Source organism: Mesoplodon bidens (genome assembly GCF_964165515.1).
Source record: "Mesoplodon bidens genome assembly, chromosome: 3".
In the NCBI taxonomy this organism is placed as follows: domain Eukaryota; kingdom Metazoa; phylum Chordata; class Mammalia; order Artiodactyla; family Ziphiidae; genus Mesoplodon; species Mesoplodon bidens.
Window position 1 is genome coordinate 42,221,571 of NC_138178.1, and position 15,639 is coordinate 42,237,209.

The 15,639-nt window shown below is 40.0% G+C and overlaps 1 protein-coding gene across 1 annotated transcript in view; it reads left to right on the forward strand.

The window, feature by feature from the left end:
• The first annotated feature begins 373 nt into the window (after positions 1 to 373).
• Positions 374 to 15,639, forward strand: part of SCG3 (secretogranin III) — a 38,715-nt gene continuing 23,449 nt past the window's right edge. Inside the window, exons 1-8 of the mRNA XM_081227968.1 lie at positions 374 to 810; positions 1,487 to 1,539; positions 2,041 to 2,086; positions 2,182 to 2,397; positions 7,561 to 7,703; positions 8,525 to 8,674; positions 11,533 to 11,710; positions 14,454 to 14,570. Of these exons, the coding sequence (XP_081084094.1) occupies positions 720 to 810; positions 1,487 to 1,539; positions 2,041 to 2,086; positions 2,182 to 2,397; positions 7,561 to 7,703; positions 8,525 to 8,674; positions 11,533 to 11,710; positions 14,454 to 14,570 (994 nt within the window). The 5' untranslated portion in view covers positions 374 to 719. The remainder of the gene's footprint in view (positions 811 to 1,486; positions 1,540 to 2,040; positions 2,087 to 2,181; positions 2,398 to 7,560; positions 7,704 to 8,524; positions 8,675 to 11,532; positions 11,711 to 14,453; positions 14,571 to 15,639) is intronic.

Below are 15,639 nucleotides of genomic sequence, written 5' to 3' on the forward strand. Positions count from 1 at the left end.
GCACGGCTTTTCTAAGAATATAAGAATTATATCTACCTTTTAGGTACAGAAGGTGGAATGGAAAGAAGGGCTTTCTGGAGAAGGTATCCCAGAATAATCTCTAAGCAGAACCCCTTGCACAAGGTTATCTAGCTTTCCTTGAAAGGTGCACGGGCAGAGAAGGCATTTGGTCCCTGAGGTAACGTTTACTTGGGAGGTTACGACAACGATGTGCACGCTTACAGCAATCCAGGTGATCGTGAGCGCAGGAGCACCCCTAGGACTGCGGCACCGAAAATACGCTCGCTACTCTGTCGTCCTCCCCGCTTCCACTCGCTGTGGGGATTGGAGTAGCTTCGGAGTCGCTGACGCCACCCCTTCCCGCCTCTGGCTCGCAGGGAGCATGCGCTTCCATCCTCACTTCCTCTCAAGTAGGGAGCGAGAATAAGGCGACGCCCTAGCCGACCCGGTGCCCGCTCCGCGTCACAGGAACTTCAGCACCCACGGGGCGGACAGCGCTCTCCTCCACCTGAAGACCTGAGTCCCGAGCGCCCAGAGTCTTTCTAATCCCTTTACTCCGGAGCCCCAGAGAGCTCCACCAGCTCCGAGTCCCCGCCACTCGCCCTCCCCGCGCCCGCCCTCCTAGCTCTTCCTGTTTTTACTCCTCCTTTTCATTCATAACAAAAGCTATAGCTCCGGGAGCCCGGCGCCAGGCTGTTTCTGAAGCCAAGCGTGGAAGAATGGGGTTCCTTTGGACCGGCACTTGGATTGTGGTGTTGGTGCTCCACAGCAGCCCAATTCAAGCTTTCCCCAAACCGGCAGGCAGCCAAGGTACGTGGACACTTTTCTTCCCGCCTCCCTTTTATTTCGCCACGAAAAGGTAAAGCTTGGTATAATCCGCGAGCTGTAAATCACCTTGCCTCTTTTTCTGATCACGTCATATCCGTGCATATTGACAGAGAAATCAGTTCGAATTTAGAGCCAGAAGACAGATTTTCCTCCCTCACTTTTTACGTGATAGAACAATAACATAAGTTGTTTTGAAAGATCTTATTTTGAAATTGGGAGGGGGTGGCTTTCCCGCCTAATATATGGCTTGTTTTTCGGTTTGGGGTTTTTTTTTTCCTAGTCATCTTACAACCTTTCTCAGATATTCTATTCATAAAACGTGCAGTGTATGAAGAAAGCTCTTAATGTGCCAGTAATACCAATCCAGACTATGCTCTGTCTAGTTGAAAACCGCTGGTAAACCAAGTGTTAGAACAATATGTTAGATTTCTGGTCAAAAAAAAAGTGTAATTCTATTAACTCAGGAAATACACCAAGATAATAAGCAAGGCAACACTGATAATCATCGTTATTGTATAATCTTGATAATCTTTGTTAATATATTTTTGTTTCACAGTCATCCAAAAATATTTCTCCTTTTTTTTGAAGATTTTATTTAATGAGACATATTGTCTTTCCAATGAACAATTAAATTTGTATTTGTGTGTGTTTATTCTAGACAAACCCCTACATAATAGAGAATTAAGTGCAGAAAGACCTTTGAATGAGCAGGTAGGTCAGAAGTAAAATTATAAATGCTATTCCATTTTATTTTAGTTATTATTATTTAATGTAATTATGCTGCAAATTTTTAGCCATTTTGAATTCACAAACCTCAGGAGCTTAATAATAAACATTGAAATTATGATGGGAAATATAATTTTGGTAATTTTTATGTCCCAACAGTTAAATATAGAGGGTTCAGTATAATACAAAGAGCTGCCTGCATAATAACCCAGTAAGCTCAACATCACATCCATTCTATTGTAAGATTTCTTTATCAGAGATTTATCTTTTACCAATATTATCAGAGAGGGAATTAATATTTATAGACCATCTGCCCTTTATTTTATCTCATTTAATCCTTACGACATACTTTGAGATAGAAATTATTAACTACATCTTACAAACAAGAAAGCTAAATCCCATGGAGATTAAATTATTGAGCTGTCATATTTGGTAAGTGGTGGAGTAATGATTTAAAACCAGGTCTATCTCCTGTTTCTTTCACAGATTGCTGAAGCAGAAGCAGACAAGATTAAAAAAACATACCCTTCAGGTAATAAGAAATTACATTGATGTTAATTTAAATAATGTAGGCTATGAGAAGCTTAACTAAAATGGATGTGCCTGGCTTGGGGGCTTTTCTTCCAGAAAACAAGCCAGGTGAGAGCAATTATTCCTTTGTTGATAACTTGAACCTGCTAAAGGCTATAACAGAAAAGGAAAAGAATGACAAGGAAAGACAGTCTGTAAAAAGTTCTCCAAATGATAATAAATTGAACCTGGAAGATGTTGATTCAACCAAGAATCGAAGACTGATTGATGATTATGATTCTACTAAGAGTGGACTGGATCATAAATTTCAAGGTAAGTGAAGAAAAAGAAGTTTTGCTACCTATTTTCTCTAATTTGGGGTTTCCCATTATGGGTTAAGAGAAAGTCCTATATTTTAAAAATATCTCTTACACACTTACAATCCTTTATTAGTCATGTCCAAAATTGAGATAAAGCCCAAACTTACTGATAATGTGCAAAGCTCCAGCTCCACAGAAGCCCAGATTTTATTTTCTCTTTAAAGATTCCTTTACTGATGCTTTGAAAAAAATTTAAATCTACTCTCTATATTTTATGTTATTGAATTCATTTTAACATTCCAATTTAACTATTAGTACAAGCAAAATATCATAATTCTCAAACAATTAAATCAACAAAATACCTCCCCTCCCAAGTGGAATATTCGTTACTCCCTTTTCAGTGTTCTCTTCCTAGCTATATCCTTTCTCCCTAGATCATTCTAACCTTTCCACGGCTTCAGTTACCATCTATATCCTGATGTTTCATATCACTAGCCCAGACTTCTCTGAACTATAGACCTATATCTAGCTAACTACCGACTTATCTTCCCTTGGAAGTCTCAGATGCACCTCAAACTTAACATGTCTAAGATTAAATTCATAATTTCTGTACACCTTACAACTTAGCCCTCTTTCCTCTAGGAAAGGCACTACTATACATCCAGTTTTTCAAGACAAATCTATGAGTCAAACTATTTCTTTTTTTCCTTACCTCTCGAATTCTAATCCATCAGTTTTAGCAATTTTATCTCCTATGTATCTCTCAAAATTTTTTTCTCTATCCCCAATCACCTCCATCTTTTTCCAAGCTCCAATCATGTCTCATTTGAACTAGAGCAAAATCTTCCAATGGATCTTCTAGCATTCACTCTGACCCTCTCCATCTTATCCTTCATGTAGCAGCCAGAGTGATCTTTTCAACACACAAACATGAGCATGTCTCTGTTTTGCATAAAACCTGTTAATAGATTCCCATTTCTCTTAGGATAAAACCCCAAATCCTTAACGTGGCTTCTACAGTCCTACATGGGCTGTCTACTTTTCTAGGTTCATCCAGCACACATGATCTGATAGAAACCTTATTTCCTTCCTTCATGGCACTTATTGCAGTTTGTAATTTTACATCCTTGAGTGTGACTACTTATGATTTATCTTTTTCTCCTAAACTAAACTGAAAACTCCATGAGAACAGAGACGGTGTAGTCCAAGTGTCTGGAGCTCGTGAATTTGTTGCATGAATTGATAAATGAACAAATGCATAAATAAAAGAATACATGAGGGAATAAATTAACTATGGTACCTAGGCATTGAGGTATTCCTCAGTGTGTCTTCCATTCTGAGTACTGGTGTTTAGGAGTGACTACATATTTTCTTATGTGTCTTAATTCTTTTCCACGGACCACAAGAGAATTATACTGATTATCTCTGTCAGAAAACAACTGCCAATTAAATTGGACTTTTATAGGCTATTGTAGCCTGAGGAGAATTCAGAAGTGTGGTTTATATGGATGGCGTGGGGGAGATGGTCTATATTTTGACACATTTCATATTGTATACTATTCAGGGAAATGTTTTGGGGGTTTTTTTTGTGTGAGGGTTTTGTTTTTGTTTTTGTTGTTTTGTTTTGGCTGTGCTGTGCGTGGCTTGCGGGATATTAGTTCCCCGATCAGGGATTGAACGCGGACCCATGGGAGTGGAAGCGATGAGTCCTAACCACTGGACCACAAGGGAATTCCCAGGGACATTTTTTTTTGAATTCTACTTTTTAAACTAAAATATTTGGGCTAGAAATAAATAGGCACTGGGCATAGCCCCATTAAAAATAGATTTAACCATTTTGATTGAATCGACCGTTTGATTTAATAAAATAAAAAAATAGTCTAGGGCTTCCCTGGTGGCGCAGTGGTTGAGAGTCCGCCTGCCGATGCAGGGGACACGGGTTCGTGCCCTGGTCCAGGAAGATCCCACATGCCGCGGAGCGTCTGGGCCCGTGAGCCATGGCCGCTGAGCCTGCGTGTCCGGAGCCTGTGCTCCGCAACGGGAGAGGCCACAGCAGTGAGCAGCCCACGTAACGCAAAAAAAAAAAAAAAAAAAAAAATAGTCTAAAGTTTGTTTGACTGCATTTTTTTTTCTTTTTTTTTTTTTTTTTTGCGGTACGCGGGCCTCTCACTGCTGTGGCCTCTCCCGTTGCGGAGCACAGGCTCCGGACGCGCAGGCTCAGCGGCCATGGCTCATGGGCCCAGCCGCTCCGCGTCATGTGGGATCCTCCCGGACCGGGGCACGAACCCGCGTCCCCTGCATCGGCAGGCGGACTCCCAACCACCGCGCCAGCAGGGAAGCCCTGACTGCATTTTTTGGTCTGATGGGCTGTACATGCAGACAGAGGCAGATCTGTTTGTGATCTGATCACCAACTTGAGCAGCTTATGTTTAAATTGTTCAACATTTTATTAACATGCAAATAGGTTCAGAACTACCAAGTGCTAGTTTTGATGGTTCCAGGTTTACCCTAGGGGTCATTTTAAGTCCACTGGAGTATACAGAAGAGATTCTTGGAGAGAATGATATGAGTGAATTGCTTATTTTCTCTCATACCTTGGTAATCCTGGAACCAGAAGGTTTGGGACCACTCAGGTGACTAGAACCTCAGAGTTATGCAGACTTACATCCCAGAAGGGAGGGCAAGGGACCTAACTTCTGCAGGGTGCTTTTATATCTTTAGGAAACCTCTAAATGGGCTTGTGCTATAGGACCCACCAATTCTCCTTCTCAGTGTTTTCTACAGTATGTATGATTCAGGATTTTTGTAAGTTTCTTTTAGGAAATAATGCTTTGTGGCTCCTGTGTTCATTCACCAAACAAATATTCATTGAGCAATTACTATGTATCAGTCTATGAGCTAGACAGTAAGCTCTGTGCAGTTAGGGACCACATCTAAACTCTTTATCACTCTATTTCCAGTCCTGGCCCATATTAAGACTTTAATACAAATATATTGAATAAATGAAGGTCAAGTGCCATATTAGATGCCTGGAGATTCAAATGTAACTGAGCAGATAACAACATTGAACAAGGCCCTTTTGCATCCACTTAGAGTTGTAAATGCTTTAAAAACTTATAAATGTTGAACTCATGTTTGGTTTCCCTCTGAGGTCTGTATAGGAGGGTGAAACACCGCTTCACGAGCAGTAGAGAAGCCATTCTGAGTAATTCTGTCCATTGTAGAGGAGCAGGGGAAATCACTGGAAGGCAAGGAGCATTGCCCAACTGCTCAACTATCAACCCCATCTAGCGAAACTCTGCTAGGGGAGCCTGAAGTTCCTGGCTCAAGAGAATACAGCAGTGCAGAGGAGGAGGCTATTTCTTCAGAGTGTTGCTAATGTTCTTCCTGTTGTGAAGTAAATGAACTGAAAAACAGTCATCTCATTTATTTCCCAGCTTCAGCAGGCAACCACTATTCTTCCTTTTTCAGATCCCGAGGGATAAGTGGGAAGGGAAATAAATGCTTCCACCTCTGCATAGACCCAGGGAAGTTTCTGCTCCACATATTCCCGAGAGTCTGACTTGCAACCCACAAATGGAAAAATCAGACCTAAGTGATAGTGAGTCTCTGCTCCTGAAAAACATGGGTGATGAACCCAATTTTCAGTCAGCCAGGAGGGGGACTGATTTTACAAGGTTTTCTAAGGGACTTTTCTGCTCATTCGTCACGCTGGTACACAGGACTCAAAGGGCTCACAGCTCATGAGTTGGCCAACAATTCAGCAATCATATACTGTCAGAGAACTTCCAGCCCTCTGTGTATACTCTCCCTGCTCATTTTCCTAAGCTTCTTTCCAAACAACAAGAAGAGGATATTCTGCCTGAGGCTGCACATACTTCCAGCTTCGTAGAGTCTAGAAAAAGTCTACGAATCCCCAGGAGCTATGGAAGAAAAGGAGAGAATCAGAATAGAAATATGTACTAGGTTCTTCATTCTTTGAGTGAATATGATCAGAATTATTAGGGTAGGATTTGGCTAGGGATGCAATGTCTATTTTCTCTAGAAGATGATTGTAGTTCCTTTATTTCAGGTACAAATCTACGGTTCATAATAATAGAACTACGTTAACTTTCATACGATACTTGTCAATTTAAAAGGTGCTTTTACATCTTATTCCATTTGATCCTCACAATCCCATGAAATAGATACTCTTATTAACTTCCTTTACAGTGGTCCAAGGATATATAGATAGCAAGAGGGATCACTGGAGCTAAATGTCTGATCTTTCCAAGCTGCCTAGAAGTGACAGGTTAAGTGCCTTGTAAACTTGCATATATTAATATACTGTTCCATGTGGTATAGATTGGAAAAGACCAATTAATTCCTGGGAGTGCTCTGTGGACATAGTGCAAAGCTTCCTTGCCACCAACCCTACTGTATCCTTCCTTTCCTTCAGGAAGGGCCCTTGCTTTAGTTTGGAGTATGCTGCCAAATGTATTCCCAGGAAAGCCAAGGATACATATCTGCAAGCTTCTCTGATGAGATTTACATAGATTTACATATTGCTTTGTGCAAACCTGGGATCACATTTTAAAAGCTTAAATTGCAGGCACATAAAATAAGTTTCCTATTCTCTGGAGAAAGAGGCTTGTCACATTAAGCTGCCTTACATAAAGGTACCCTGACACATACTCACAAGTAAACAGTTATTCCAGGTAAGTCATAAAATCTTCAGTACATACTCTCTGATTCTGGGTGTAAGGCAGGTTTCCCCACCCTCAGCCCAGGAATTTGCCTGCAAAGGGAGTACATGTGCAGATAATACCAATCTACACTTGTGGGGAAATGGAATATCAAATTATATAATATATAGAAGGGTGCTTTGAACAATACTGCATACTATCTAACAGTATTTTACTTTTTGTACTATTAGTGCTAAAAACGGAGAGGCCTTTTGTGTTATTTTCAGATCTTCCTCTTATAATCACATAAGAAGCTTTCAGAATTTCCATTATCCTAGGTTCTTAACTTGAAGTCAAATTTTATTTTAAACCAAGGGTTTACATGGACTAAGCACCACCTTAAACATATTCCAAACATATTTGAGTGTACAAGATATAGATTATAAATCTAATGTAATCCAAGAAATAGGTCTGTGATCAATACAACGTGAAGTTGTGATTGCTCTGTCTAGATGATCCAGATGGCCTTCATCAACTAGATGGAACTTCTTTAACTGCTGAAGACATTGTCCAGAAAATTGCTACCAGGATTTATGAGGAAAATGACAGAGGAGTATTTGACAAGATCGTTTCTAAACTGCTGAATCTTGGCCTAGTAAGTCATGCATGAGAATAAACCAAATCTTAGGTTGGAATATGCTAAGAAGCCAAGCCCCTTCATTCAAAGAGCCAAATGTTTATAACGCATCTACTTTATACCAATCACCATGGGTCTCGAGGACAAGTAAGACACCATTCTTTCCCTCTAGGAATTTATGGTTTCTCAGAGGCACTAGACAAGTACACAAGTGCTCATGATGCAAGGTGCATAAGAACCATCTGAGTGGTTCAGTGTGCCAGAGGGTGGATTATATCCAGTTGTGCAATAAGGAAAAGCTTCAGAGGAGGAGGTGTTTGAAGTGAGCTTAGAAGGATGGTTAGGATTTAACCAGCAGAAGTTTTAAAAAAAAAATGTGTTAGATGAGAAGGAAGTAAGATGTGCAAAGCCACGCAATGATTGGGAAGCCCTAAGCAATTCAAACTGACCCTGCCCCAGCTTGGCTCCCAGATACTAACACCTGGCAGGCTTTAGGAGAGCACTAAATTTGCAGGTTTCAGAGGTTACCTACTATGACCTGCAGCTGAGGACTGAGAAACAACCCTCAAGTTGTTTCTCAAATTAAGTATTCTGTGGATTCCAACAGATAGGACTGATGCTTGCACAATGGGCCCAAAGACACTTCTTCCCAGGAGCGCTGGGCAGTTACTGTGAAGGCCAGCATGTAGTAGAGGCATAATCAAGGGATGTTCAGAAGAGAGACCAGAACATTCTCTAGTCTTCTAAAAGTATGTGTTCAACTAAAGAGTTTAGTCTAGATTTTTTTTTAAATCACAAAAATGGGAATAACAGTTCTATGTTTTGACTCTTTATAACAGATCACAGAAAGCCAGGCACACACACTGGAAGATGAAGTTGCAGAGGTTTTACAAAAACTGATCTCTAAGGAAGCCAACAGTTATGAAGAGGAACTCAATAAGCCAACAAACAGGACTGAGAATCAGGCTGGAAAAATACCAGAGAAAGTGGTATGTATATCCAAATGTATATGCATCTATTATGTATGTGTATATGCATGTGCATGAATGTGTATGTATACTTGTATTTGTATATAATTAATACAATCTGTGTATAATTAGTACTTCAGTTTGTGCCAAATAAGAATTGGGATATGTGACATTTTTAGCTCACTTCAAATATACACATTAATGAAATACCAATGAGTTAAAAGATGTAAATGAACTCCACTTTGAAAATAGTATAAAGATGCATGTTATATTACATAGCAAAGATTATGCCTTATACCCCAGAGTAAAATAACGCATAATATTATGTGAAACGGTTATTTCACATAACAATTTGTATAATCACAGTGCACTGGATCCAAGTATTTCACAACAGAAGTTGGTATCCAACTTCTGTTCACAGTGGATGTCATCATCCAAAGCCCCAAAAAAGAAACTTGGGCTGATTTGATCCTTTTCCACACCAGCTTTTATATTCCTTAGAGCTAGTTCCCTCATGCTGCCTCTCTGTCTAACCTGTGTTCTTCCACCTGCTCCTTCCTCTTTCCGTTGGCTCAGAGGCCTGTCATCCTTTACTTAGACTTGCCATTCATTTGTCCTTGTCCTTGCTGGACTCCTTGCCTCTTCATCTTTTCTTTGGCCTCAGCCAAACTACTAAAATCATTCTCTTCTCCTTGAATTCTTCTTAAACTTCTAGATGGAGCTAACTATAGGAGGATATAAGAGGATATCAAACTCCTCACCTCTCCTCTCATTTTCTCCACCAGAGCACCCATACCCCGTGGCTCTCCAACATCCTATCCCAAATACAAGGAAAAAGGGCATATAGACTTATGGTCCTATTTTAGGGAAGGCTAGAAAACAGAAAGTGGTATGGATTGTTTTTGTTTTGTTTTTTACTGCTAGCCAAAAATTCTCCTTTGCTCTCCCTACTTCCAATCCCCACCATCTGCCATTTTTAAAAACAGCTTTTGAAGATCCCCCCACCCTAAAAAAAAAACTATCTAGATTCATCACAGGACTCATGGCTTTTACTCAAACTTACCAATCTGAACTAAAACTGACATAGCCATTTTCATGATCCTTCACTCCCATTATATACTCCTTACTTCCCATCTCTAAAATGTCCATATGCTTGACCTGCTCACTTATATTATCTAAATGCATAAGTGCAAACAAAATATTCTTTCAGTAAATGTTTATTGAGGTACCACCTATGTACCAAACACTGGGGATACAATGCTCATTTAAAAAGATACAGTCCCTGCTCTCATGATGCTTAAGGTCTAAGGGAAGAGGTAGATGGTCTTCAAATAGTCATGTATTTTATTTTATTTTACTTTATTTTTTTAATAAATAAATTTATTTATTTATTTTTGGCTGTGTTGGGTCTTTGTTGCTGCGCGCAGGCTTTCTCTAGTTGCGGCGAGTGGGGGCTACTCTTCATTGCGGTGTGCGGGCTTCTCATTGCGGTGGCTTCTCTTGTTGCAGAGCATGGGCTCTAGGCGCACGGGCTTCAGTAGTTGTGGCACGTGGGTTCAGTAGTTGTGGCTCGCAGGCTCTAGAGCTCAGGTTCAGTAGTTGTAGCACGCCTGCTTAGTTGCTCTGCGGCATGTGACATCTTCCCGGACCAGGGCTCAAACTCATGTTCCCTGCATTGGCAGGCAGATTCTTAACCACTGCACCACCAGGGAAGCCCAGTCATGTATTTTAATTGTGACTGCATTAAGTGCTCTGAGAAAAGAAACATGGTTCTACTAGACCTCATAAAAAAGGAACCTGTCTTGGACTTAGGCTTGGGGAAGGCTTCCCGGAGGAGGTGACTTGAGCCAAAAACTGAAGGCTGAATAGGAGTTAACTTGTGAATATGATAGGCAATATGTAGAGAAGGATGTGTGGAGTACCCAAGTAACTGAAACAAGGACAGTGTGGCTGCCACACAGAGAGAGCAATGAGAGATGAGACTGGGGACGTGGACCCCGGCCAGATCAGCAGGGTCTTATCAGCCATGTACAGATTCTGATCTTTATCATAAGAGCAAGGGGAAAACACTGAAGGATTTTAAGCAAAGGAGTTACATGATCATATTTTTTAAAAGATAACTGGATACAGTGTGGAAAATGCAGGGTTGGGAATAGATTGGAAGGTGGGTGGTGTACCAGTTAAAAAGTAAGAAGTGAAGGTAGCTTGGACTAGAGTGGGGTAGTGGAGAAAGTGAGAAATGTACAAATTTGGGATAAATTTAGACAGTATGGCCAATAAGGCTACTGATGGATCGAAATGCAGGGCAATGAAGAGGCAAGAAAGGCTCTTACATTTCTGTCTAGTTCACTCAATGGAGAATGGATCATTAAGATAGGGAACACTGGACACACATCAGGTTTGGGAAGAAGAGTCTTGTGTACCCTCCCAGCCAGCGTTTAAAATGTCACCCAGGAATCACTAAGGTATGACTGCTCTGCTAGTATTAGACATTGTGACGGACTTTCCTGCATCTTGGCACCATCCCTCTTGGTAGATCCTATAAACTCAAAGCTCCCCTCCTTGGTGAAAGGCAGTCTTATGAAGAAATACTCATGAGAACTGGTGGGGGGAAACTTGGCCAGAGCAGGAACCTGTCTGTTGTCCCCTGAGCAGGAGCCAGGGTCTTCGGGTAAAGCACCTGTCTCTAAATCCCAATGACCTTCCCATGTAACTAGATGCCCACACGCCTGCAAAAGAGTTTGATCCTGCAGGAGCTTACAAAGGAAGAGATATTCTTGCACTTCAATTCAAGGGCATCACAGAGGAAAGAATCATCCTGGATTGTCATCAGTTCTAACAAAAATGTTTATTTTGTATTGATTTTTCCCCCACTGGAGACTCCAAAGGCAGCAATTCAAGATGGTTTTACTAATGGAGAAAATGACGAAACAGTATCTAACGCCTTAACCTTGACGAACGGCTTGGAAAGGAGAACTAAAACATACAGTGAAGACAACTTTGAGGAACTCCAGTATTTCCCAAACTTCTATGCACTACTGAAAAGTATTGATTCAGGTAAACATTGCTTTCTGACCATGTGGAACAGAAACAGTAATTCCAGGAAATGTGTGGGTGGGTTTTTTTTTCTTCCTGTTTTCAATTTCTAAATTCAACCGTCAATGACATATATTATGGCCTCGGGGAAAATAGTTCACATTGATTTTTTTTCAAAAGAAGTGTACTAGCCACGAAATATTTAGGAAAGGGTAATCAGGAAAGGTGGAATTTCTGGATAATTTAATCTTCATGTTAACAGAGGGTTCATTTATTTGTTCAATAAACAGGTATTGAACACATGCTGTGTTCCTGGGATTGTAGTGAACCTTGTACCGATATAGAGATGAATCATAGTGTTCCTGGCCTGACCCAGTTCAGCCTCAACTTTTATTGCAAGTCTCTTTTCAAAAAGGCTTTATTTTCCTCTCTTAGTAAGAACAGTGTATGGAACATAATTTATTATTTTTAAATGATCCAGAATTTTGCTTTTTAGATATTTTCAACTTGTCTTCAAATGAATTGAACTAAACATTGGACTAACGAAGGTCAGGAGCCCAAAACACGCTTGGGAAATGTTCTGCTTTTTTTTTTTTTTTTAAAGTCCTTTATGTGTTGCTCTCTTTTCTTTTCTATGTGCACCAAAATAAGTTGACTGAAGGTCTCAGTTCATGTTTATTTTTGGTTAATCTGCAAGGAGGATAATAATGTGCCAATTTTCTGTTGTTGTTATTGTCCATATAGCTGCCCTGCACTGCCTTATAGCTTTTCTTCTTCCTGTTTAAAGATTCATCGCCAGTTTGAACATTTGTAATAAAGATTTCTGTAATTGTAACATCTTTCCCCAAGAAGTGACCTTAGAGTAGACTTCATTTCTGGGGAACATCCTTTTGTCCTTCAATCCCAGACATTGGCCAGATGGCACCAGCCCCCCTGCTGGTGTCTGCAGGGCTTGTACATCTTGAGGGTCTATTCTTGCCCCACTGGTTGGCAGATACCGAGCTCAGAACCTCTGTCATCCTGGTGAGTCACTTCTTGTCAGTGAAGTGTATCATCATAATACCAAATATTTATATGGATGTGACCTTGAGCAAATAATGTGCTTGCTGAAGTTATTATTTACCTGCCCTTTTCCAGGATTTCTCTCCCGCACCTCTTCTCCCACCTTCCTGTCTCCCAACTTTGTGACTTTTGTGGTATTTTTAAGATTCCACTGTATGGAATATTCTTTATTTTGTGTGTTTTTATCTTTCAGTTTCCTTGACCCCATTCCTTATTGCCTTTATTTTTATAGACTTTTAATCTAAATACTTACACTGAGGTCTTTGATTGTACCCATCTTTTTTACCCAAGGTCTGAACCAATTGAGAAATTCTTAAAACAGACAGAAAACCAAAATATCTTTGCTACTGATACAGACCGGGTTGTAGAATGTAGCTTGGTGTGAGAGCCAGCAGTGGGCTTGTCTACTCCCTACCCTCAGTCTAGCTCTTGGAACAGCCAATCCTGGAAGAGTTTGAGTCTGCACAGCAGGCACATTTTTCAGGTCCCTGCCTTCCACTGTTCCAGGGGAACGGAAAGAAGAAAGATTCCAAATCCCCATCCGTCAAGAAAAGTAGACTAAAGGCTGTTGGCTACCAACCTCATCTGTGAGGAGGATGAAAAAATGGGGGGAAAGGCTAGAAGTATGTAGAGAAAATCCTTCCTGGCAGCTGAAAGAATAGGGAAGCAGTCCTCTAGCAACTTAGTTTTTCTTTCCTTCAAAAATGGAAATAGATTTTTTTTCTGATTTTAGAATTAATATAGCCACTGAACTATTATGGAATCATTGGCCATTTTGTTCTATCAAGATACAGAACAGTATGTCAAATATGAAGTTTCCAAGAAATTGTTAGTAGTGGTTGCTTATAGGAAGTAGGAGTTGTGGGGAGGGAGAGGAAGAGAATATTGCTTTCACTGTTTACTTCTGTACCATTGGAATATTTTCACTATATGCGTTTATTCTTTCAAATGAAATAAATGTTAGAAAGCAATATATACTACTGTTAAAAAATCAACATTGCATTTAAAAAATAAAGAAACATGTGTGTCCCTATTTCAAATATTAAGCTTGATTAATGAAAACAGGTCATTCCTTCCCTCAAAAACATACGAGCAGAGTAGAGAAAGGTTGTTGGGTTACCAATCTTCTAACTTTCCTTTTGAGTTTATGTTATCTCAGGTTGCAAACTGTCTCTATCATCTACTCTATCAATAAAATATTGTAGGGGCTTCCCTGGTGGCGCAGTGGTTGAGAGTCCGCCTGCCGATGCAGGGGACACGGGTTTGTGCCCCGGTCCGGGAGGATCCCACATGTCGCGGAGCGGCTGGGCCCGTGAGCCACGGCCGCTGAGCCTGCGCATCCGGAGCCTGTGCTCCACAAGGGGAGAGGCCACAACAGTGAGAGGCCCGCGTACTGCAAAAAAAAAAAAAAAATTAAAAAAAATAATAAATAAATAAAATAAAATATTGTAGATTAAGGTAAACCTTTTTGGAGAAGTTATAATTACCCATTTCTGAAAAAGTTCAGTATACCTGTACATTGTTCTGTATTACCAATCAAGTCTTGGGCTTTTCAGAAATTAAATATATTTTAGCTATAAATGGTTTAGCTATATAGGTAGGGAGAACTATTTCAACAAGATGCTGTATTTCATAAATTAACATTGAAAGATGAAGCTATACTCCACTAATTTTTAAAAAATTATTTTGTCCTTTTATATAGAAAAAGAGGCAAAAGAGAAAGAAACCCTGATTACTATCATGAAAACGTTGATTGACTTTGTGAAGATGATGGTAAAATATGGCACCATATCTCCAGAAGAAGGTGTTTCCTACCTTGGTGAGAGTCCTACCTCTTTTGTTTTCACAGTGGTTAGTTTTCATTGTCCAAAATGAATGAGAGATTTGGCAACAATTATTTTACTGATTTGATAATTTATGCCAAAGTAGCCTGAATCATCTGGGTAATCAGAATTGCCCAGCTTGACAACACATACAAATAAAATTAACCAGACGTTTTCAACTCTTTATATTTATAGATCCAGTTCAAATACAAACATTTCACCTTTGTTATATTTTGTCTTATTAACATTTTCTAATAATCTCCTCAAAGATAATATTATTAAAATTTGACTTTTTCTTCCCCAATTGTGTTTGCATGGTTGGGACAAAAAAAGTCTTGATTTTAACAAGTGCGGCCTGTGTGTGGTGAGGAGGAAGGAGCACTGGACTAGGCATCAGAAGTTCTGCTTCCTGGTCCCAGCTCTGCCTCAGACCAGGTCTGTCATGCTGAGGAAGGCACTCACCTTTCTGGACCTCAGTTTCTGTATCTGTGAAATAAAGGACTCTGTTACCTCTAACTGGGGCTGGTAAACTACTGGTCATGGACCAGTCTGTCCCATCACCTATCTTTGTATAGCACGCAAGATAAGAACAGCTTTTACGTTTTTTAATGGTTGAAAAAAAATCAAAATAATAGTGTTTTGTGACATGAGAAAACTACATAAAATTCAAATTTCGGCATCCATAATCAAGTTTTATTGGAACACAGCTGTGCTTCTTTGTTTTAGTGTTGTCCATGGCTACTTTTATGCTACCATGCCAACGCTGAGTAGCTGCATATGGCCTGCAAAGCCAAAAATACTTACTAACTGGCCCTTTATAGAAAACGTTTGTCAACCTTTGATTCCTTGAACTTTATAGATAAGCTTAAACAATCTTTGATTCTGCATGCAGGTTGTTAAAAGAAGAAAAGCCTTTTGATTTCCTGCTTGGTTTAGTTCATCACCAAATACCATTCATCTCAGAGGTCCTTTGGGCAAGATGAACTCATGGCCCCTTTACTCTGATCACTGATGGGGGAGGGAGAATTAAATGGAAGAGAAAATCTCATAGGATAGAGTAATCCA